The 23,845-nt window shown below is 53.3% G+C and overlaps 1 protein-coding gene across 1 annotated transcript in view; it reads left to right on the top strand.

Moving 5' to 3' along the window:
• The window catches only part of CNGB1 (cyclic nucleotide gated channel subunit beta 1), a 67,250-nt gene that overhangs the window by 22,679 nt on the left and 20,726 nt on the right, over window positions 1-23,845 (top strand). Inside the window, exons 14-25 of the mRNA XM_072826930.1 lie at window positions 4,653-4,740; window positions 5,426-5,462; window positions 7,290-7,556; window positions 10,898-11,057; window positions 13,611-13,718; window positions 16,206-16,363; window positions 17,414-17,572; window positions 18,457-18,665; window positions 19,389-19,439; window positions 19,715-19,801; window positions 21,677-21,741; window positions 22,550-22,672. Coding sequence (XP_072683031.1) covers window positions 4,653-4,740; window positions 5,426-5,462; window positions 7,290-7,556; window positions 10,898-11,057; window positions 13,611-13,718; window positions 16,206-16,363; window positions 17,414-17,572; window positions 18,457-18,665; window positions 19,389-19,439; window positions 19,715-19,801; window positions 21,677-21,741; window positions 22,550-22,672 — 1,512 coding nt within the window. The remainder of the gene's footprint in view (window positions 1-4,652; window positions 4,741-5,425; window positions 5,463-7,289; window positions 7,557-10,897; window positions 11,058-13,610; window positions 13,719-16,205; window positions 16,364-17,413; window positions 17,573-18,456; window positions 18,666-19,388; window positions 19,440-19,714; window positions 19,802-21,676; window positions 21,742-22,549; window positions 22,673-23,845) is intronic.

Raw genomic sequence — 23,845 nt, forward strand, 5'->3', positions numbered from 1 at the left:
AGAGTGTGGAGCCCAGGGGTTCAAAGAGGGAGTGGTTTGCTGCCTCAGAAGCAGCCCGTTGTCCAGGGACCAGTGACAATGCAGCTGGTGGACATGGGGAGAGAGGATGCATCAGAGGTGGGGGCCAGATTGTTAAGGCCTTGTGCTTGCTTTCCTGGGAGCACTGGGGAGCCATTGAAGGTTCGTGAAGGGGGGGGTGATCTGGCAGCTGTAGTGTGGGGAGACTGAGGCAGGAAGAGCTGTGAAGAGGCTGCTATCACGGGGCAGGCCAGACGGATTTAATCTGTCCCTTGCATTAGTCCCCATCCCTGTGCCTGTTCCCTCCATGGTGCCCCGGTCCACACCTTCCTCCTTGACCTGTGCCCCTGGCCCTGGCTCGAGACGGGCTCTGCTCCTCCTGGCAGAGTGACCTGAGCACGTGCACACGGCATGGAGCTTCTGCCTCTATGTCTATGGAACAAGGGTACCAACAGCCCCTGCAGAGTAGGCACAGGGCCAGCTGTGTAGCCGGTATATTAGGGTCTGGCCCGCAGTGGGTGCCCCATCAAAGGTCGTCAATGTTCTCATCCCCACTGAGGGTCACTTACCGTCCCAGTCAGGAAATAGTCATACCATGAGACCAGCACAGGACTTCCGGGCTGAAGACCTGCTCAGTGGCATCTGCCTTTATTCCACTTTCCCTAGTTTGCATATAACTTTTTCATCACTGGGAGGAGACCACACAGCCACTTGCTTGCCTCCAGTGATGGGGAGCTCACAACCTCTTGAGGGACATCCATCCCATCCTTATACACCTCTGACTTATGAAATTATTTCTTCCATAAAAAATGAGCATGTTTCCCTATGGTTTCTGTAACCCAGTCCGAATTCTGCCCTCTGGGTCCCCCAGAGCCGGGGTGCTCTCACTTACAGGTGACAGCCCTTCTCTTGGGTGAAGGCTTAGGTGTGGCCCAGCCTTATTCATGCAGCCCCATCTGCTGTCTGCTTTTCACCTTGAAGGCCAGCGAGTTAGTGTACTCACACGCAGGCACCGACTACGCACATGTTGTCAGTGCACAGTACACACTGGTACACGCACGGATTGCACTATGCGTACACGCCAACACATACATACAGACACACACATGGGGTTGGGCACACACCTATATGTGCAGGTATGCACACAGTTACACCCGCACATAACCCGCACACATGCACAAGCACACACACGCACACACACTCATCTATGTGTCCACACACACGTGCACACACAGGCACGCAGATGCACACTTGCATGTAGGCACGCTCTGCCCTGTGCACATGCTCATGCACATAAGCCTGTGTATATAATTACCCACAAACACTGCAGACACACATGTAATCACACACATTTACCCAGAGTTTCAAACTTGGGGAACTTTAGGGCCCAGGGCCCTGGATGGGGACGAGAGTGCAAGTGATCCCAGGGCCAGGGCCAGAGGGTGTCAGGTGTGGGCAAGCGGCTGGGGCTGTCCTGGCTGGGGGAGGATGCTCTCTCCAGCTTTGCAGAGGCACAGGGGTTACTGATGACGTGCGCAGGCCCTGGTAACAGGCAGACAGTCGCCTAGCGACCTGGTCTCTGCCGGCAACAGCTCAGCTCTTCCTAGCAACCGCAGCCTTTTGGTCCCCACCTAGCCTCCCTGGGGGCATTTCGGCAGAGTTCCCTGCACCCCCCCTCAATCTGATTAGAAGCAGGAAGGATCAGTGGCTCATCTGCCACCCGAGCCACCCTGGCTCCAGCGCTGGCCTGGCAGGCCTGGGGCTGGGCCGGGGGTCCCCCAGCTGTCTACCTGTGTGCACTCGACCCGGGGCTCGGGATGAATGTCACCGCCCCCAGCTGAACTCCTGCATCATGGGCCCTCTTGTCGGCAAAGACAGCGAGACCCAAGTAGGTGGCTACTTCTTCCTAGGGGTTCCCCTTCTTCCTTTCAGGGTTGGGGTCCCTGGTGAGGAGTGTGCTGAAGACCTTGGCTTAGGGGCATAGCCTGCCAGGTGCTGCTGGGGAAGAGGAGCAGGGGTGGCCAGCATTGGCTTCTCCCTGCACCTCTACCTTCGATAGCCAGCTGGGGAGCCCCTCTGGATGCCCACCTCAGCCAGTTTGTCTGATCCTCTGCTTGGAAATTGCTAGGATTGGGGAGGTTTCTAGAAGTTGATGGTCTACTGCTTCTGAGCCAGGCAAGGAGGGGGCCTGGGGCCCATTGTGGGCCAGGGGCAATGTGACTTTGGGTACATAGCTCTCAAAACAGCCCCTGGAGGCGCTGACAGGGCCACAGTAGGGCTTGTTAGGTGTCTTGATAGCTGGAGATGTTTGTGCAAGATGTTTCCAATCCACGTGGGTGACTCATAACCCTGCAGGATGCTGCCTCCCCTACGATTAGTAATAATAACGATGAAAACAATCATGACAACAGCTGCCATCTGAGTAACACTTGGTGTCCATGCCAGACTCTGGGCACTGATTATTCATCCCATTTCACAGAAGATGGAACTGGGGCTCACAGTCCTCTCCATGTCCAAGGGGTGCACTGCCAGCAAGTGCAGAGCTGGGACCATAGCTAACAGTTGGTGCCACAGACAAGGAAATTGCTTATCAGTGTTGAAAGATGGGGGATGAAGAATGACACCAGGCATGGGAAGTCTTTTTTTTACTTTTTCATGAGATTCTCACTGGCCCTTCTGACTTTACTCAAATAAGTCAGGCTGGACAGGCTGAGTAAGTCCTACTCATTTGACAGATGGGCAAACAGAGGCAGACTGAGGGCTTCCCAGTGACATGCTCAAGGCCATCTAGTGATTTCCTGGCCTGATTCTGGAATGAGCAACACCCCAGGCAGCCCTTGACTGGACCGTGAACGCTCATGTCCTGGGCTTTTCTGCTTGGAGAACTGGGCAGGGCATAGTTCCCACAATGTTTTTAGGGGCCTTCAAGCACATTTTAATTTCTTTTGACATCAGACCCCAATATGAACTTTCAGTGGAAGAGAATGTTCGAATATATAATAGCAACATATAGATCTTCATATAAATGTAATCACAAAATAGAATTTTTCTTTTTAAGGACAAAGGGGCCCACGAGGGCTAAAGTGCCCAGGCCCCAGGAAAGTCATCAGGTGCTTTTGCTTTTGTGATTTGAATCTCTTTAAGAAAATCTGTCTCTTCCTGGGCAGGGTGGGGAGTATGACCCTGATAGCTGAGGCCCCTTACAGTGGAAATAGTTATGTGCTGATGAAGGGAAATGAAGTGAGTTAGGTGATCGGATCCTCAGGACAGACACTTGCCTCACTCCTCCATGTCACACGGGGCCGTGTAGACTCTCAGAGGCAGGCAGCCAAGTATTGAGGACATGGCCTTGGGGTCAGAGGTACCTGTGTTTTATCCAGGCTTGCCTTGTGCCAGCTGTGTGACCGTGGATGGGCCATCTGCCCTCTCTGTGCCTTCCATTGCTGAGCTGGAATGGGACCAGTCACAGCCCCAGCCTCTCAGGGTGGTTTGGGTGAGAATGCAGGGAGTCATAGCCCATGCGGACTGCTGTGACAATGTGATCACTGATTGATTCCTGCCCCCAGGCTACTGGCTGCAAACAGACTGGGGTTGCAATTCTGTCCCAACCGGCTCACCCCACCTCGGGAGAACTGAGGCTCAGCCCTCTGGGCAGGAGATGGTGAATCCGGGTTTTCCAGACGGCAGACATTACAGAGCACCCTCTGTGAGCCCTTGCTGACAGAGGTCTGTGAGGTGGGGTGGGCCACTAGAAACCAAGATCTGATTCTAACTACAAAAGTCCCATTGGCCCCTGGTTCTGAGTCACCACTTCAACCCAGAGGCTGTGCACGGGTATCGAAAGGCCCAATTTAGCCCATATACAGGCTCTTTTGTTTATCTACATATTACCATGAGTATACTAATTTGGATTAATTATCAGCAACTAAAGATTGGAGATCCCACCGTCAAAACATGTAGTTCAGGCTCCTCTTGAAAATCGGAAGATTTTTCAAGCCAAGTGGGATTGCTGACTCGGATGGGTACACGTTCTCTGCACCCCTGGTCCCCGTCAGCCTGGGCCAGGGACCCCTGAAAGCTTCAGCGGCCGAAGTGTGGCTCTGATCTCATGCCTGGAAAGAAGTAGGGCTTGCATTCAAGGTTTGTGTGGTGTCCGACAATGTGATTTTGGCCAGGTTAGATCACCTCCCTGGGCCTCACTTTCCTCATATTCCCTGCTTGCCTGCATCACCAACATCACCTGGGGACCTGCAGAGGGGGAATGCTGGGAGTATATTTTGAACACTATACAGTGCCATTGGTCCCACCCCCAGAGGACAGTTCCTCAAATCACCCACCACATTTTTCTTTGCACATGCTGTTCCCTCTTCCTGGACACCCTTCCTTACCCATTCCTCATGATCAACTCATTGTCCCTGAGATCCAGCTCCGAGGCCACCTCCTCTGGGCAGGCCTCCTTCCTAGGCACATTTGTGGTCTGCTTGGCCTGTGCAGGGATCCTCGTGAGGGTGAGGACCTATTTGTGGGCATCTTGGTGCACCAGCTCCCAACACAGGGGCTGGCTCTCAGCAGGGCTCAGGAAATGTCTAATGTCCCTAATGCTAGCCCTTTCCTCCTCCCCCGTGGGGTCACAGTGTCCTGCTGGATAGCTGTCTGGAGGCGCAGGCTGGCGAGGACCTGACTGGAGTAGACAGAAGCCAGCCCCAGAGGGCCTCCCAGCAGGTACGGAGCGGCACCGGGCCTGGTACCGACCACCTCTGAGGCCTGGGTGGGCGTCGGCAGAAGTGGCTGCGGCTTTGTCTACTTTGTTTACAGGGGGATTTTCAGCTGGTGAGATGCCGACTGGACAGAGGGAAGCAGGGTGGTGGCTACAGCAGGGCCTTGCTAATTATACCAAGGGTCCTGTGGTACCAGGGGGGGCCTGGGATGACACGGTCATGGTGGGGAGCAGTGGTCCTGCACGCCGGTCCTCATGTGGCTGAGTGACTCTGGACGAGTCGCCTCCCCACTCTGAGCCTCAGTGGCCACCTTTGTAAAACGGAGCTAAGGACCCCTCTCTAGGGCGTCACGTGTAGTCATACACTGTGAAGTGTAGTGCCCAGGGGGAGCCTGTGGTGGCTGCTTTAGCCGCTCGAGGCCTGCATGCACAGGGCTGCGTGAGAAGACCTCCCTCCTCATCTGCGCCAACTCCAGGCACTGGGGCCCAGGGCTCCCGTGTGCCCTCCCCTCTCCAGGGTGGAGGCTGCCTCCCTGGATGCCCCAGCAGGTGCGGTGGCAGGGCCTGACCCGTGAGGCAGCGCTAGGAGTGGAATCGGGGCCCCTGAGGACTCTAACAGGGTCTGGGCAGGCCTGGGGCTAGGAGGAGGCTTGGGGGTCTCAGCTTCTGTTTCCCCTTCATTGTCTGCAGGAGCTGCAGGAGGAGGCCGTGACCACCAGCCCAGAAGGTAGGTGTGCCCTGGGGTCGGGGGGCGCACAGAATGTTGCGGATGTTTTCAGGCCAGGGGGCAGCCTAGGCACAAGGGCATGCACCCCCTCTCCCTCCATCTCTGCCGTCCCTATGCCTGTCTCATCCTTGGGCAAAACCCATCCTCTGCATCTTGGGGCCACATTATTGAGCTTCGTGATGTATTTCAAAGGCCCCAGGAGAATCACTGGAGGCTCCCAGGACTCCAGCAGGCCTGTGGAAACCCCACTCCCGGTCAGCCCCTCCAGCCCCCTGCCTCACTGGGAACGCCGTTCTCTGGACCACCAGCTAGAGAGGGATTGGCTGAAATGTAGCCTCTCTGAGTGACAGTCGGGACCCCAGCTTGCAAAGGGCCCGGCCTAGATCCATGTCATGATAAGCTTTTCCTTACTGCTCAGATCCCCAGGCCCCGCCCAGCACATGCACTTTGCTGTTATTTACCGCCCTCACCCCCAAACCCGAGAACTCCAGGGATGGTGCGGTAGAGTCCAGGGGAGCCGAGGATAGCTAGGCTGGGGAGCCCGAGACAGGTGACACGAGCCCTGGCCTTACAAGCCTCCAGGTCCCTCGAGCCGCCAGTGCTCTAGCCACACTGTGAGGCAGACAGACCATTAGAGGATGTGGCTGAGCGGTCAAGGGCACAGACCTGCACGTCACCGTTGGCTCCTTCCTCCCGTTGCTGTGTGACCTGGAGCCGGGTGTGTGACCTCTCCTAACTGTGGCTCCCCACAAGGAAGACAGGGCAATAGTAGTACCCACCTCCTAAGGCAGGTGGGCAGGGCGGGGGGATAGTGTGTTGCAGGTACCCAACCCTGTGTGGCGCTGAGGCAGGAGGCCACATGGGGACCACGAGGCCTGTGTCCCAGCCAGCCAGAGACTGACCTGGGACTGGACGCAGGTGTCCTGACCCCAGGCATCCCGAGCTTGCTCCCCACCTGATCTCTGAAAAGCACCTTCTATTGACTTGAACATGTTATCGGTAGGAAACCTACTAAGTCGGAACCCCACACAGATGAATAAGACCAGGGTTGCCCTGCTGCAGACTCAGGTTCTGAGGGCCTTGTTCTGCCTCCTTCTCCGGGTCATCTGGAAGCAGGTGGCCTGGGAACCACGCTCAGAAACACAGGCAGTGCCATTTGTCTGCTGCTCCTCAAAAGTGTGGACCTAGAACCAGCAGCTTTGGTGTTACCTGGGAGCTGGTTGGAAACACAGAATCCCAGGCCCCACCCCAGATCTGCTGAACCAGAATTGCATTATAACCAGATCCCTGGTGGTTTTTTGCACAATAGTGTTTGAGAGGCAATGGCCTCGAGCCCTGGTTCTCAAACATGTCTGCGCACCAAAATCATTTGGGGAGATTTTAAAAATCAGACATTTCTGAGTGTCCCCAGGTGATTCCGATGTAAAGCCTACAGAACATTCCTGCTTCTGGGTGGAAGAGAAATTCATTGAGCTCCAGGGTTTCTTTGGAATGGAACATCCTACCTGGCTGAGAATGCTTCAGTCCAGGATATGTGGGTTCCTTGATTCTAACATTTTCTGTCTGAGTTGGGAAATGCCACCAGTGGTTGGTTAACAGAGCACAAAAAGTTGGGGGGCCCGGTGCTGTCCCTCAGAGCTGTCAAGTAGACCAGCCACATGACATGACATGATGACGCTTCTGACATTGACTCCAGGGACACAAACGACGTTCCAGGCTTTGGGTGCAGCTGCTACAAGTGCAGGAGGGTACTGGCTGGCCCACGTTGGCGCTGGTGGGCAGGAGCCTACCTGCCCTGCCTCCCCCAACCCTTGTTCCTGGTTGCAGTCCCCAGGGTCCCACCTCCACCTGAGCACCCCGGCCCCAGCACCATGACCAAACCAGGCCAGGACGTGGAGCTCAATCACCTGGTCCAGGACCAGCCACCCGGCCAGGTGGCTCCAGGGCTTGCTCCCCCAGCCCTGGTGGAGCACCTCCCCAATGTGCCCAGCTACCACCCCCCAATCACCCGCATCCCTGTCCTCATCTCCCGGAGGACGGCCTTGTCCAACTCCAACTTCGCCAAGGAGACCAGGAGTTCCATCCGTCGCCTAGGTAGTGTGATCTCATGCACCTAGCATGCTTGTGCCTCAGTGTGTGCTTCTGCATGGCTCGGGCTGTTCCCTGCATGGGTACCGTGGCAAGGTATAGGACTGCCAGTTGAATTCATGGAAAACCACCCCCTCCTCTGTTGACCAATGCCTTCATCTTGCTTTGTGGTGACTTAAGAAGTATTAGTCCCCTTATCTCTGTGCCTCAAATCCCACAATTAGCAGTTAAGTTCTTTGGGTTAAACATTGCATTCTGTAGATCATCATTTTTTTTTTCTTTTTGTTTTTACAGATAGTCAATCACACCCCAGTTTAAACAGATTACTAAGCTCTCTAGGCCAAGAAACTTGGGTGGGGGAAGAAAATAAATTGAGGGGATTGGGGCAGAAGGGGAAGGTGGGGACCCATTTCAGACAGAGTCTTGCTGACCTTGATGATTTTCTGGGAGCTGGACTTTCTAAGAATTGTTGATACTGCCTAGAAAATTCCATTTTAGGAAAGGAGAGGCCCCCAGGTGTCTGCAGGCAGACCAGGAGTAGAAGCATCCTGGGGGCCAGGGAAGGAGGGCTGTTTGGATCTGTTTAATTGTAACAAGGTCCCTGCAACAGCCTTTGGGCTCCTGCTGCTTGCTTCTTGGTGACCAAGTGCTCGGGAAAATCCTGGCGCCTCTGGACTAATCCCTATCACTCTGCTTTAACTGGAGCCAGACCTGCCCACTTTCCCTTTTAATTGAGTGATAGTGTGCAAGGTTGCCTGTGAGGTCAGTAGGCAGGTAGAACTGAACATTTCCTGAGAATAGATCTAGTTCTGTCTTTTTTTCCTGGCTCGTGGTGGGCATAGGATGGGGATGAGGTGGTGCAGGGATTGGCCCGCCAGGCTCAGTCTTCTGGGCAAGCCCTACATCTACTCACTCCAGAGCATCTTCCAATTTCTACCCCCACGGATCCCTTCTCAATTTATGCTACCTTCTGTACTGGTTCTACATTTATTCGCTTGGTATTTTTATTTCGGTATATTCATTTTTTAAATTTCGTTAAGTTTATTTAATCAGGAACCTTTACAATACTATTCCAGTAAGAAACCAACATCATGTGCCATAAATAGAAGGCATACATCGAAATAACAAATAAGAAAACAAAGTCATGCTAATTGTTCTAGCGAAGTGCAATGACCTGCTGAAGGCTCCCAGGGGAGTCCTGCTCCCTTAGCCACGAAGAGGAATTAGGATGTGTCCGAGAGGCATCAAGGCTATGGTAGCACCACGCTGAGACTTCTCTGTGCGCGTTCAGGATCTAGAAAGAATGGGAATGGGAGGAATGTTCTCATTCTATGTTTCCTTTGCCTCATCTGTGTCATCTTAAATCATCTTGTGTCTTCCCTGGTCCCTGGGAGCCCCACACTTGGGGAAATAGTCCCACTGTCACGTTGGGACAGTGGACTGATCCAGCTGTGGGGGTATGACCAGAGATGATTTGAGATGTTGCGGATAAGGTGTGGCAGCACGTAGTAAGATTATCCCTATTTCAGGGATGCTGCTTGGCACACCGTGAGGCTTTGTTTAAACAGAGGCCTCTATGTGTGCTGGTCACCTGCCTCGGGATGGAGGAAGAGGCTCAGAGCCGGGCTGCCTGAGTCCAAATCCTGGCTCTGCGGCCAGGTTCTTAACTTGTCTGTGCTTCAGTTTATCCCCAAAACAGGGACCATGATAACAGCAGCCTTCTAGAAGGGCTGGGAAGGGGGAAAGAATTAATATATGTAAAACACAAAGAATTTAGTAAAATAAATGCCTGGCAGGCACATCGGAAGTGCTTCACAGTAAATATGAACTATTCTCTAAACCAATTTAATCATGCCATATTATTCTTTCTTTTTTTTTTTTTCCACAATATTATTCTCATTCTATAAAAATAAAATACCAGGCTTAGGGGTTTTCCTCCTTTCCTGGGGGTGATGGAGGTTGCAGAGTCTTGCTCAGCAAGACTGCCCCCCGCCTCCCAGGCTCCCGGAGACGGCCTCACAGAGGGGCTACGCCGGGAAGTCTGGGGCCCTGAGCATTTTGGACAGGCTGCCCTGGGTCCGGCTGCTGCCCCAGCCCCACCCTACCCCCGCCCCAGCTCACCCAGCCGGGAAGCAGGCCCAGGTACCTGTACCTCACTCCCTCTCCTGCTTTCTGCAGCCCAGGGTATCTCTTGTTAGTTCGGCAAAACTTCCTCCTTAAATCTTTAGAAACATCTCCACCCCCGCTCATCCTCTTCCTCTGAGGGCTGAAGGCTTAGTAGGACAGATGCTAAAAGGCCTTGCTTAGACCCCCTCCGTCAAAGTCCACAAAGTGCTGGCTTTTCTCATGGTGGCCATTTCAAACGAAAATTTTGTCTCCGAGGGTTTCAAAATGCTCCCTCTCCCCATTTTGGTGGTATGTGCCCTCCTAGCTGGTACTGGGCTTGCGCCTGGCTGCTAGCCAGTGGTCCCACCCAGGTGTGGCTGGGAGACCCCCCCCCCGCCCCGCCCGGCCTGCTCTGGGCCCCTCAGCATCCTCCGAGCTTCACCTCAGGCAGGGGTCCCCACAGCCCTCGGGGTGGGCGATGAAGCCTGAGGCAGGGCCACCCCCTGCCTCCCCAGGGAGGCCCCAGTTCTTGGGATGTGGGAAACGGCACCAGACCTGTCAGAGGTCAGGAGGGAGGAATTGGGCTGATGAGTTCCAGGGGCTTCTGGCACACCCAAAAACAAGGAGATACCAAAACAGATTCCCAAACAGGGGTGACACATCTGACCGGGACAAGCTGCTATCTTGAATTGCAAGAAAATTCCCAATGTCTCCACGTGAGGCCCTTCAGGAGTATGAGGCCATGTGCCTTTATCATCCCTACCTTGGGATGGGGAAACTGAGGCCCAGAGAGGGGAAGCAGCTGAGGCTGTGTGAGGCCAGGCCCTGGGACTTGGGCTCTCCCAGCCTCTCCCTGGGTGCTGCCGCCCAGCACCCCCACCCCACTCCCGCCAAGCCCCAGGTCCTTGATGCTTCTCTGGGCCTGGGGAAACCAGCCTGAGCTTGGGAGAGCTAGACTCCAGGCAGTGCTCAGGAGCTTCTGTGCTTCTATGGTGTGGTGGCTCCTTTTGCAGTTCCTGGGCCGGTGTCTGGGGTGGCCAGGCCCTCAGAGGCCCCCGGAGCTCTATGTTCTTGCACTCTCTGCATGGAGCTCTCCTGTGGGCCCCACTGGGGGGTGAGGCTGCCAGAGGCCCCTCCAAACATGCTTTCTGTGGCTTTACTCAAGAACAGAGCAAGGCCCTTGGGACCCGGCTTCTCTCTGTCTCTCTCTTTCTGACTGTCCTCTCCTGCCTCTCTCCAAGTGCCTGCTACAAAAGAGCACCCGGAAGTGCAGGTGGAAGATGTTGATGCGGACAGCCATCCCCTGATCGTGGAAAATACCCCCTCACCTGAGCTGCCACCACCTTCTCCTGCCAAAGCCGACACCCTCACGGTCCCAGGATCTGCCGCAGGAACAGAAAGGTCACCTTTTACGCTTCCCTTGGGCTTTTCAGTCACTCAGTGCTTTGGTGTCAGGACTGGGACTATGGCCCTACTCCCTGGTCCTAAATCCTGGTTTAGGACTCTATAAAGGATTCTCCAAGGAAGTCCTGTCCCAAGTATAGAAGGGGATAATAAATGTGATAAGGCTAATCTCCACTCCCTCATTTTATTATGAAAATAATGGAATGGAGATATCAAAAAACACTAGAAAAATAAGCATCCTCATCCCACCACACTAGATAGTGATTTCATTTTACTGCCTTCTCTTCTGTATCTGGTCTATGGGCCCTTGCTTGTGTGTGGTTTTAACTGGAGGAGTGATTTGGGTCACATCTCATCCAAGACCACATCTGACATTCCTGCAGTTCCATGTGCCAGAATAAACTTCATAAATATATTCTCATTGGGCACTCTCCATAATGGAGCTAAGAACATCTCTTTGGGTTTCTTCTCTCTGTCCTTGGGCTCCTTTCTCAAGTGGAGCTCCTGGTCAAGGCTGTACATGTTTTTATGCCTCTTGATATAAATTTGTTGTATGATTAGAGTTGGTTTTGGACAACCTGAGCCAGGTAACAGAGGTCTTGCATATAGCTGTAGATAAACTGTGAAGTGCTTTGCAGTACTTTGTAAATAACTGTATTTAAACTGCAGGGAGTGCCAGCTGCTTCTCCTTTAGTGGTTGAATTGTGAGATAGCTTCCTTTTCTTGATTAGTCTTTACTCTCCTCTAATGGGCCTTGAGTACTTTCTCAGCCAAGGTAAAAAGCTTGCTGTAACAGAGATGGCTAGATGTGACCAACTGAGGGCTCTCTGATTTTAATGTAAAGAAAAGAGTTGTAATCTCATCTAGCCTTGGATCACAGCCCACTGTCCTATCAGTCTTCTTGTTTCATTCTTTGAACTATACACAAAGCACACATAACAGGAAATGGAGCCAAAACTGTTGCAGACATCTGGTCTACCTCCCTCTGCTCTCACCATACAGGGTTGGGGGTAGATATCTGGGCACAGAGAGGGGAGTAGGCTCACCTGAGGATAAAATCCAAGCCCTCTGCCTTCTGTTTATGGGCTAGGCCTTGACCTTAGCACTCACTCACTCATTCATTCACAAACATTTATTGAACATCTTTATATATCAGGCTCTGCTCTGGGGTGCTGGGGATGCATCAAGGAGGAGCCTGACAGGGGCCTGCTGTCACAGAGCTGATGTTCTAGGGGGGCTGGGATAGACTATGAACAGACAAGACTGCTCCAGAGAGCACTAAGTTGAACATGACTCCGAGAAACCAGGAGATCCTCTACTTGAGCCTCTGCCTGAGCATGGCCCTGAGAAGGGAAAATTCTGATACCTGACTTGAGAGGCCAGTGGTGCCTATGGTCAGAGGTGGAAGGAGCATTGTGGGCAATTGATAGGCACCAAAACACCACAGGAACCACAGAGGCTGACGGGAGGGGCACACAGGCAAGGCCATGCCTCATAGCTTAAAGCCTGGTTTTGGGGTGAATCCCAGCTCATCACTCACTGATGTGAGGCTCAAGGCAAGCAGTTAACATTCCTGGTCTTCCTGTTCTTCCTGTAAGATGGGGATAAACACACCACCAGTTACTAGATTGCTGGAAGAATTCAATGAGTTAATTCATGCCAGGTGCTTAGCACAGGGCTGTGGGAGCCTAGCTGCTGACTCAAATCCACACTCTGGGGTCTCGGGCAGCATGTGCTCTCCTGGCTCAGGAGAGAACACCAGGCTGGGTGCAAGAGTACCGAGTTTGGGTCCCCCCTGTGCAAACTCTGCCCTCAGTGCCCTCGAATGTGAATTTTATTTAGAGTTGAAAGAAGTGAACCCATGAGTGCCGCCTTCCTTGGGGAGGTAGCAGAGGGCAAATGGATAGTTCCAGAGCTTCTAGAATAAAGGCAAGTGCTGCACATCCCCCCAGGCTGTATCCTTCTAAAATGTCTGGGATCCTGAGTCCTGGTGGTTGGGGATGGGAAGAAAGACAGGTGGATTTGAACCCAGACACCATCAGCCAGGACTCCAATGGCTCCAAGTGCAGTTGCCATAGACATGGACCAAATGACAGGGGACCCTGGGGAGGCTTGGTGTTCCTTCCTCAGACAGGGAGCCTGGAAGAGGTGCGCTGGGGATGCATTCCCTATAGACTGGGAGGGGACGCAGGCCCTGTAGACTGGGAGGGGACACAAGCCCTGTAGACTGGGGGGGGGCGGGGACGCATGCCCTGTAGACTGGGAGGGGACACAGCTCCTATAGATTGGGAAGGGACGCAGGCCCTGTAGACTGAGAGGGGACACGGGCCCTGTAGACTGGGAGGGGACGCAGGCTGTGTAGACTGGGAGGGGAGGCAGAAGAACATTTAAGCTGAGGTCCCAGTGAGTCCTAAGTAACTCATTCTACCCCCTGCCCCATTCCCCCTGCCCAGGGTTCAGCTCTAGGTGATCTGCAGGCGTCAAAGTCGGCTCATTTCCCCGAGGCCCCTGCCCTTGCTGAAGGCCTCTTCTCTGTCTGTGTCCTTGCAGGAAGAGGCTGCCCTCCCAAGATGATGAGGCTGAAGAGCTCAGGGCACTGTCACCAGCTGAGTCCCCCATGGTCGCCTGGTCAGACCCATCCAGCCCACAAGGCACTGAGTGAGTGGGGATCACCTCCAGGGTCTCAGAGGTTGGAAGTATGGATAGGGATGAGCAGGCAAGGGGAGGTGAATGGGGTGGCGGACAGCACAGACCTTTTTAGAACCCTGTACCATGAATTTGCAGCACCATCTGAGCCGTAAGGCAGGGCTCTGTCTCCCATCCAGGCTGCTTTTGGCTGGCCTAGGAGTTCTGTAAAGTCTGCAGAATAGGGACGCCTGGGTGGCTCAGTGGTTGGAGCATCTGCCTTTGGCTCAGGGCGTGATCCCGGGGTCCTGAGATCGAGTCCCACATTGGTCTCCCTGCATGGCGCCTGCTTCTCCCTCTGCCTGTGTCTCTGCCTCTCTCTGTGTCTCTCATGAGTAAATAAACAAAATCTTTTAAAAATCTGCAGAATACACTCTGTCTTTGCACAGAGGCTTTGTTGTGAAAGAGAGTCTCCTGGCCCACAGGCAGAGGTTGGCTCCTGGCACTAAACCCCTGAGAGGGTCAGCAGGTGGAGTGAGGACCACAACGATCTTCCAGGGTCTGAACCCAGGGAGCTTGTTAAAAATACAGATTGCCAGCCCCTGCCCAGACCTGCTGGATCAGAACCTCAGACAGTGGGCCCTGGGGCATTCACATTTTTATAAGCCTCCAGGTGGTCTGTGGGACAATATTTAGAGGCCACAGTGAGGGCATTGGAACCTGGGTCTCTGACATCTACCTATTCCAAAGACTGGGCCAACAGAAGATGTTTTCCTGAAGAGTCTGAGATGTCTGGTTGATGGTGAATCCCCTGGCTGCAGGCTCTGGTCTGGGATCCCCAACCTATTTCCAGCCACAGCTCCAGGAGTGGCCACAGGAGGCACTAGACTTTCCTCCCAGCCTTTTTTTTTTTTTTTTTTTTTACCCATAATTTATGGAGTTTGTTTTACAGAGTTGTGGAAAGTTCAGAAATGTTAGAGGAGCAGGAAAAAAAAATCCAAACCTCACCCCTAGTTCACTGGTCCATTTGAGTATACAGTGGGGTTATGCAGTAGGGTTGGGACAGGGTCAGAGTTTAGTAGCAGCAAACAAGACCGAAATCAGTTATAATAATAAAAGTTACCCTTGAAGCCTCTTAGGGGGTTCAGTGTGGGGATCCATGCGCTAGCGAGGTGGGCTCAGCCTCTGTAACAAATAGACCCCACAGATTCAGTGGCTTAAGCAACAAGATGTCTCATTTATCATAAACATGTCACTAGATCAGTGGAGGATTCTGCTCCATTCAGTCAGTTTAGGGACCCCGCTGACAGCAGCTCTGCCACCTTCATGTGGCTTCCAAGACCCCACAGGTCACCCCTAGAAGGGGAGAACGCCAGGCAAGGGGTTCAGGGATGCATGTAATGTAGTATGTCCATTCGTGTTCCCCTGGTGGGAGCTCGCCCGGCCACACGCAAGACCTGCAGCCCCTCGCTGGGTGTCTGCGGCCCAGCGACCTCTCCCACGGGAGCCGATGTGGGTGAGCAGCTGGCATCTCCACCACCCCTTTGTGCTGTCTCTTGTTAAGGCCCCTGGACCGCTTGTCTCCAGCCTGCCTCATCAAGTGAGCACGGGGAGAGGAGCTGGCTTGCATTCTGGTTACCTTTGTGGATGAAAACAAATAGATGTGAAAATACTAGTATTACACTCAGCTCAGCACAATGGTCCCAGTGAGGCTGCTCAAAGGACAGCCGATTTGCAGCCTGTCTCAGCTCACTCCAGGCACTTGCCCCATGCTGAGTGGAGTGGTGGGCAGACTTGCACTCTCTCTCTTGCTGTCTCTCTGTCCATCTGTCTCTCTTGCTGCAAGTGCATGCAGTTTAAATTCCTTTAAGTTAAAAGGAAACAATTTTTAAAAAGATTTTATTGATTTATTCATCACACACACACACACACACACACACACACACACACAGAGGCAGAGACACAGGCAGAGAGAGAAGCAGGCTCCCTGAGGGGAATCCGATGTGGGACTTGATCCCAGGACCCGGGATCACACCCTGAGCCAAAGGCAGACATCCAACCATTGAGCCACCCAGGCGCCCCAAAAGGTTACATAATATATCCACAATATTCTTTTCCACCAGCTATTTCCTGAGCCAAAAATGTAGCCCCGTCCCTTCTTTGATGTGTCCCAGACACGAATCTCATGTGAACCCTGAATTGGGACCAACAGCCCTGATCTAAGTTCTAAGCTTTGCTGCCTAAATCTCAAGTGGGATCAAAGTTTTCTCAGAACTCTCCATCTGAATCAGATCCCACGTGGTACATTTTCTAAAAGCTGGGCCCCCGGGTGTTAGCCCCAGACTGAATTTCGTCCTCGAAGCTATTAAAGTGGATTTGATATTTCTGGTGTCAGAAGGACACCAGGACAGCTTTTACCTCCTTAGGGCCAGGTGGAATACAGATGCCATTCAGCTCTTGCCCGGGGGCACAGGGGTCCCTTCCCCTCCAGCCCACTCACTTCGGGTGGTGTGTCCACAGTGGCCAGGATCGCGCAACCTCCACGGCCAGCCAGAACAGCGCCATCATCAATGACCGGCTCCAGGAGCTGGTGAAGCTTTTCAAGGAGCGGACGGAGAAAGTGAAGGAGAAGCTCATCGACCCTGATGTCACCTCCGATGAGGAGAGCCCAAAGCCCTGTGAGTCCAGAGCTCGGATGATTCACCCTATCAGAAACGGAGCCCCTAAAGCCCTTGTAAACTCCTGGTGAGGGCACCCGCAAGGAAATGGTTGAGGTGCTTGAGAAAGGCCTACGTCCCCACTGTCTGGATTTTGGGGTCCTGTATGTACAGGTTTAGCTATGTATCCAGGGGACAAAATAAGGTCAAATTCTGACCAATGATCCAGTTTTACTTGGCTTTCCCTCTGGGCAAAGTACCCTCATTGGCCCTTCTGGCCCTTTCCCTCTGGCAGGCAGGTGGTTCAGCCTGGGAGGCATCTCATGGACTTACACTCAGAGGGTGTCCACACCCCACTCTGGAACCAGGCAGTCTTATTTTTTGGAGGCCTCATTTGGAATAGTCTCATGGGGCTACCTGAAAGTTTCCTGTTTTCAAGATTCCAGAGGGAAATGAGAGGTTTTCCAGGTCTTTCCAAAGGAGGACTGTGCCCCAGGTCTCAACAATGGACCTAGCAGGGCCTGGATCCAGAGTCCTAGAGCTAGAAATGCAACCATATTGAACCTACAAAATTCAACCTCTAGGTCACCAACAACATTGCCTTCAATGCACAGGGAGGCTCTGGTTCCCTTCAGCGTCCTATTTCAGAAATAAAGGAGCAAAGGTTCTTGTTCTGTAAAACCCAGAGCAAGGTTTCCCTGACTTCTGGCCCTGGGTCGTAGGAATCTGGGTATGAAACGCCCCCAGCCCTCCAGAGAGAACTGAGGGGGTCTAAACACAGATGCACACACAGACTTTTTCAAACATCCAACTTGTCCAGAAACATCTCATTCTGGGCAGCTCCTGAGAAGCAGCTCCAGACTGGTAGCTGATAAGAGTGTCAGGGCAGGTGCTGTGGGGTTTGCTGCAGGAGAGCACCCCGGCTTCTGCACGCAGGGCTGACAGCATGTTGTGAGGTGGCGCCAGGTTCCCTCGGATCCAGGTCCAGAATCTGGGGTTGGGAGCCCTCTCCCTGTATCCTCTGCCCGAGCCTCAGGGCAGGGTCAGATGGTCATTGGTGTCATCCCACAGCCCCGGCCAAGAAAGCCCCAGAGCCTGCCCCAGTCGTGAAGCCGGCTGAGGTGGGGCAGGTGGAGGAGGAGGAGCACTATTGTGACATGCTCTGCTGCAAGTTCAAGCGCCGCCCCTGGAAGACGTACCGCTTTCCCCAGAGCATCGACCCGCTGACCAGTGAGTCCTGGGTGGGCCTGGGCCTTGCCACGGCATACTGTGTGAGGGCAGAACAAGAGGGAGAAGCCGGGGGAGTGCAAGCCCCGAATAGGAACCTACTATCACACCCACCGCACAGACAAGGAAACTGAGGCACGACTAGTTAGTCAGACTGGAGCCCTGACCCTTGGTCAAGTCTGCTTTCTGCTCTTGCTGGCCCCTTCCTGGATCTATTACTCTGAGCAGGAAAGGGCAGAAATTCTTCTACATCTAAAGTGAATTCCCCTCACGTCCCTCTTAGCCCATGTTCTATTCCTCAGGAATGACAACCCCTCATATGGGCACAGTGCTTTACAGTTTACGAAGAACCTCCCAGCCTTTCTCAGCTGACCTCTCTTTGTGGCTTCCCTGGGGAGGCAGGGTGGGTGCCAGAGAGAGACTCCCCCGTGGTCACACAGGAAGTCCTGGGGGCACAGGACCCCTGGTGTCCACCGGGCCTTGGAAATGACTACATGACCACGATCCATCCATCCATCCACCTGTCCGTGTGTCCATCTTCTATCCGTTATTTACTATTGTGTATTTACTAAAGCAGGAAATACATTTTTGGAAATATTTCAATAGGAAACAGAGCGTAAGTGTTTTCTAGTTAGCTGCCTATTATCTAATAATGCCCCCATAGCCTCTCTTCGAGTATTCTGGTTTATTAGGGCCTAGCAGTGATTTATTTTTGAATCAAAGATAGTTTTATACCCCCCCCACACACACACACACACGCCAGTCACAGAAGTGCCGCATCTAGGAACAGACAAGTGGAAAGAAGGAAGGTCCTTCCCTAATCCTACTGTGGAGGAGCCCTCCTCCAGCTGACATCTAGCATGTTCCTGTCCCTCCGCTCCCTGCAGACCTGATGTACATCCTGTGGCTGTTCTTTGTGGTGCTGGCGTGGAACTGGAACTGTTGGCTGATCCCCGTGCGCTGGGCCTTCCCTTACCAGACACCAAACAACATCCACCTCTGGCTGCTGATGGATTATCTATGTGATCTCATCTACCTCCTGGACATCACCGTGTTCCAGCTGCGCCTGCAGTTTGTCAGAGGGGGAGACATCATTGTGAGTCCCGGGCAAGTGGAGGCAGGCAGGGCAGGGGCAGACCCTGCAGCCAGGGCCTTCAGGAGCCTGCCCCCTGTTGCTGCTGCTGCTGCGATAGATGAGACAAATGAACAGGATCTCGGGAACATCTGCCCGTGCCAGGATCTCGGGAACATTTGCCTGTGCTAGTTCAAATTACACGCACCGAATATTGTTCAGGGGAGAAATGGCTCCTGGACCATCTGATGGAATGAAAGATGGAAAGTGGACCAGAGAAGGACCTTTAGGTGGATCTGGTTCGAATCCCAGCACTACCATAACTAGATGCCGCCCCCCTGCCACCTCTGAGCCCCAGTTTTCTCATCTGTGAAATGGGGATAGTAATTGTTCCCGCTTCATAGTGCTGCTGTGAGGGCAGATTGAGATCATGTCTGCAGAGCGGCCAGTGTGGGGAACTGCTGGCCAACAATGCTTCCTGGGGGTCCTGCAGAGAGCATGCTGCTTGGACCCGTGTGAGACCCTGTGCCCTGGTACAGGCCCTGCTTACTGGGGAGGAAACTGAGTCCTGGTTTTGACTTGGCAGTTGTCCAGGCCCACCCCAGGTAGATTCCCATCTCCTAGCTGGACATTCAGTTTTAGGCTCATGCTCTTAGCACATGGGTCTAAGGAATGTCCACGCTGCTCCCACGGGGTCAGGGATGAGGCTCTCCGGCCATCTCACGGTCGGTATTCTGTTTCTTTCAGACAGACAAAAAGGAGATGCGGGACAACTACCTGAAATCTCGTCGCTTTAAGGTGCGCGTTGGGGGGGGGTGGGCAGGCGAGCTTCTGCCTGGTCTTGGGAGGCAGTGTGTCTGGGGACCCTGGGTGCTGTGGGGCGGGTGTGATGTGGTTCCCACCAGGATCACTCTGGGTGGGCAAACACAGGCTTGTTGGTGGAGTGCTCTGTGCCCCCTCCTGGGGCATTCTGACTGCGCTTTTCCCCTGAAGGTAGAGACCTGTCATTCCCCGAACCCCCAACCCCTGGGGCGGCCCATTTCATACACTGTGGTGTCCCACTGGGATTTCAGATGGACATGCTCTGCCTCCTGCCCTTGGACTTCCTGTATTTGAAGTTTGGCGTGAATCCCCTCCTGCGCTTGCCCCGCTGTTTGAAGGTAGGCTTCCCACCGGAGACCTCGGCTCCCCCAGGCTCTGCACTGGCCCTGCCATTTGAGCTCTGCCCTGAGCAGCTGAGCAGCACTGGGGAGCAGGGAGGGTGGGGGGCGCTTCAGGGTGTGTGGGGGGGAGGGGGGATGGGAAGTTCCCTAAAAGTGTTAGCGCTTCTCACTTGTGCTGTGTGTTAGGTATTATTCCCAAAGCTTTACGAGTACTTACTCCTCGACCCTGTGAGATGAGTGTTTAGTACCAGCATTTTACCAGAGGCTCAGTAACTTGCCCTAGGTCACACAGGTCGGAAGGAATGAAGTCCGGATTTGAACCCAGGCAGCCTGCCTCCACTGTCTATGCTTGCATTAATTATAGAAACAACAGGGGGACTTCTGCTTTTATGATGGTGTGCATCTGAAAGATGGGGACACTGAGGCTTGGAAAGCTTGGGTCACTTGCTCAAGGTTACAGGAGCCAGGAAGTACCCAGGAGAGATTTGGATGTGCAGCCCAATACGTGTTTCTTCTTTTAATTTTTTAAAAGATTTTATTTATCTATTTGAAAGAGAGAGAGAGAGAGAGAACACAAGTAGGGAGGTGGGGAAGAGAGAGAAGCAGGCTCCCAAATGGATTTTTCTGGCAGATCAATTAAATTCATCTCTCTCCTTACGCGATACTGTTGCCTCTTCTCCAAAACGCTAATGAGGGAATTCACAAAAAGAGGCAAACACAATACCCTGAATAACTTGGAGAAACAGGACAGAGGAAAATAGGAAGCAGGCAAGGACCCTGAAGAGAAGACAGCACATCGTGTTGGAATTGAGCGCAGATCCTACCGCTGGGCTCCCCGGCTGCCCAAGAGGCAGGGCGAGCCTGGAAGCAGCACCGGTCTTATCCGACATGTGCCAGCCCCCTGGGGGCCACAGAGGTAGGTTTCTTTAGAGCCAAAGAGCAGAGCAAGCCGAGGTTTACTCCCCACATAGTGGTGGGATCCACGTCTGGGTTCACGTGGTGGTGGTGAGCGTGTGTGACTCATGTGTCTGGTGTTTAGCACGACCCCAGGACAAAATTCTGAGCCTAAGGGGAGAGAGATCCAAGACCCCAGCCCCAAGCATCCCCCCCCCCCCCCCCGCCAAACTCTGGGGGGACTTTAGAATGACTGCCTGGAGGATGACCAGTGCATGGCTCAGGGCATTTCCCTCACCGTTGTTCTCAAATGTCAAGCAATACATGTGCCAGGTGTTGCTGTTATGAGTATGCTCTGGGCTCAAATCCTGCCTCTGTCACTTAGCAGCTGTGTACTCTGGGCAGGTGACTCAGCTTCACGAAGTGCCAATTTCCTCTCTGTAAAAGGAGCATGATACCACATAGCTCACGTGTAAATAAGTAAGGAGGCCATGTATAAAAAGCAGAGGTGTTCGTGAAGAAGAGCAGTCACTACTATAATTGTATTATTATAAACAAGCCTTTGAAGGATCTAGGTGAGGGGTGGTAGGGATGATGTTTCTTTGTAAAATGGTTTCTTTTATAAATAGACGTTGAAAACAGGGTCCTAAACCTGAGATGCATGTCCCCCTGAAGATGTCACGATGGGCTTCGGATGGTCTCGGAGCCCCCCTGACACAAATGCAAACTGTGAGAACAGGATGGGATGTAATTGCTGTGGGAAGAGGGGGGTCACAGTTTCCAGCGGATTGGTAAATGGGGTTCCTGGCCACCACCCATGGGAGGGCTAAGGACCTCTGATTTGTGAGTGTCACTGCCCAGCCTCCTGGGGGGGCGCTGCAGAGAGAGGCCTCCGTTCTGGGGAGCAGGCTGGAGAGGGGAGGGTAGCACACCCCCCATGGACGGCGGGCTGTCCTCATGCTTTGCTCTTCTTCCCAGTACATGGCCTTCTTCGAATTTAACAGCCGCCTGGAATCCATCCTCAGCAAAGCCTATGTTTACAGGTGAGACACACACGCACACACACGTGCGTGTACACTGGCCGTTTGCAGCAACAACGGAGCAAGGCACTCTCTACTCATATTTCTTCCCCTTTCAAGCTCCCCTGGCCCTGCAGGCCCCAGTGCTACCGGAAGCCAGGCCTCTTCCTGGCCCTTCTCTAAAGGGATGTTTGTTTTTTTAGAGAACCAAGAATGTCCCATTTCCCCCAATTGTGAGGAGAGCGCACAGAGGTTCCTATGTACAGCTCGCCACTGTTTCCAGGGAGCCGGGCCTCATTTTGATCTCAGCTCAGGGAACTGGGTGCCTCAACCTGGCTCGAACATAGGGGGGCTGTGTGTAAGGACGGCGGGCCAACTCTCGTCGGGGGCACTAGACCAGCCGGCCACACTCAGGGACAAAGCTCCTCCACGTTGCTCTCGAGTGGCGCTTCTCTGCACACATCTGTCCCTTCTCTGGCCCTCTCCAAGGATACACACCCTCTGTCCTTCCTGCCCCCAGAACCATCTGCAAATGGAACTCAGGGCCATTCCAGCCCCTGGCCTTGACGATTTGCCATTCACAGGCCACCATCCCTAACTGTCCAAGTCTCAAAACAGCATCCAGTTGGCCCAGTCTGGCCACCGGCTGGTTCCCATCAGCCAGGTGTCCATCCTGCCAGGCCGAGGGACAGGGCCATGAAGCTCCAGCAGGGAGATGTCTGAGGCAGGTGTCAGAGGAGGTGAAGGTGGGCTTGTTTCCCACAGTCCCCCTGGGTGACAGATCATGGCCACCCTTCCCGTTGCTGTGGTCACACCTTTCCTTCTCCCGCAGGGTCATCAGGACCACGGCCTACCTGCTCTACAGTCTGCATGTCAACTCCTGTCTGTATTACTGGGCATCTGCCTATCAGGGCCTCGGCTCCACTCACTGGGTTTACGATGGTGTGGGAAACAGGTGAGCCAGTCACCCTCCTGGGGCTCTAATCCACAGAGAGTCCTGGAAAGAGGTCCCATTGCTGCCATGAGAAAGTATGAGGACCATGTGTCTGTGTCCTCACTGAGCTCACGTTTCCTGAGCACCTGCCACGTGCTAGGCAGAGGGAGGCACAGAAAGAAACTAGACCTGCTAGAAAGATCCTTTCAGCCTCCTAAAGCCTAGTAGAGTTGGCAAATTCACCTCACGTGTGCGTCTACTTCTCTACTCCATGGACACAGCCAAGTGGGAAGGAGGCCAAAGCACACTTCTCAACATAGCTCCCTGGGCGTCGCTAGCCACGCGGGAGCTGGCAAACAAGGTGAAGCCTGCTTGCCAGACCAGAGAGCTGCCATACGTTGTGGGACGTGTTCAAATAATGACGATGTCAAGGTACTTCTACTAACCCGAGCAGCGAGCCCTTACAGCAGAGAATGCTTATTCTGTACCAGCCCTGGTTTAAGTACTTAGCAAAGTAACTCATTGAATCCTTCTAGGAATCACATGAGATAGGTACATCATTCCCATCTTACAGATGAGAAATGACTAACCAAGGTCGCACAGTTCATTCATAAGTTCCAGAGCTGGGATTTGAACCTGGGCAGTGTGTCTGCAGTCTTAACCAGCGCACCATCTGCCTGGTGCCAGAGAAGCATGGGGAACGTGGCACAGGACGGTCAGTTCCCAAAAGCTGCATTTGATTTTGGCCTTGGTAGGTGGAGGGAAGGGGCAGAGAAGCCTTGGGGGAGGGAGCAGCGGAACAAAGGTGCAGAGTTGCAAAATGGTGGAGTCAGGGCTCTGGGAGCCCTCTTGTGTGGTGGCAGGGGCTACCCAATATCATGGCCACTAGCCACCAGGGGCCACCAAATATTTAAAACGCAGCATGACTAAGATGTGAAATACACACGGGTTCAGAAGATATGAAGAAACACGTCAACTGCCTTATTACTAATGCCCAAAACTTTGGTTATGCATTGAAATGATATTCATTTTGATATTTTGGGTCACTAAAAAATGTTATTGAAATTAATTTCACCTGTTTCATTTTACTTTGAGGAAATGTAGCAGCTGGAAAAAGTTTTAAATTCGGTATGTGGGTCTCATCATATTTTAATGGGATAGTGTGGTTCTGAGCCATGGGGACCCCAGTATGGG

This window comes from Canis lupus, chromosome 5 (genome assembly GCF_048164855.1).
Source record: "Canis lupus baileyi chromosome 5, mCanLup2.hap1, whole genome shotgun sequence".
NCBI lineage: Eukaryota > Metazoa > Chordata > Mammalia > Carnivora > Canidae > Canis > Canis lupus.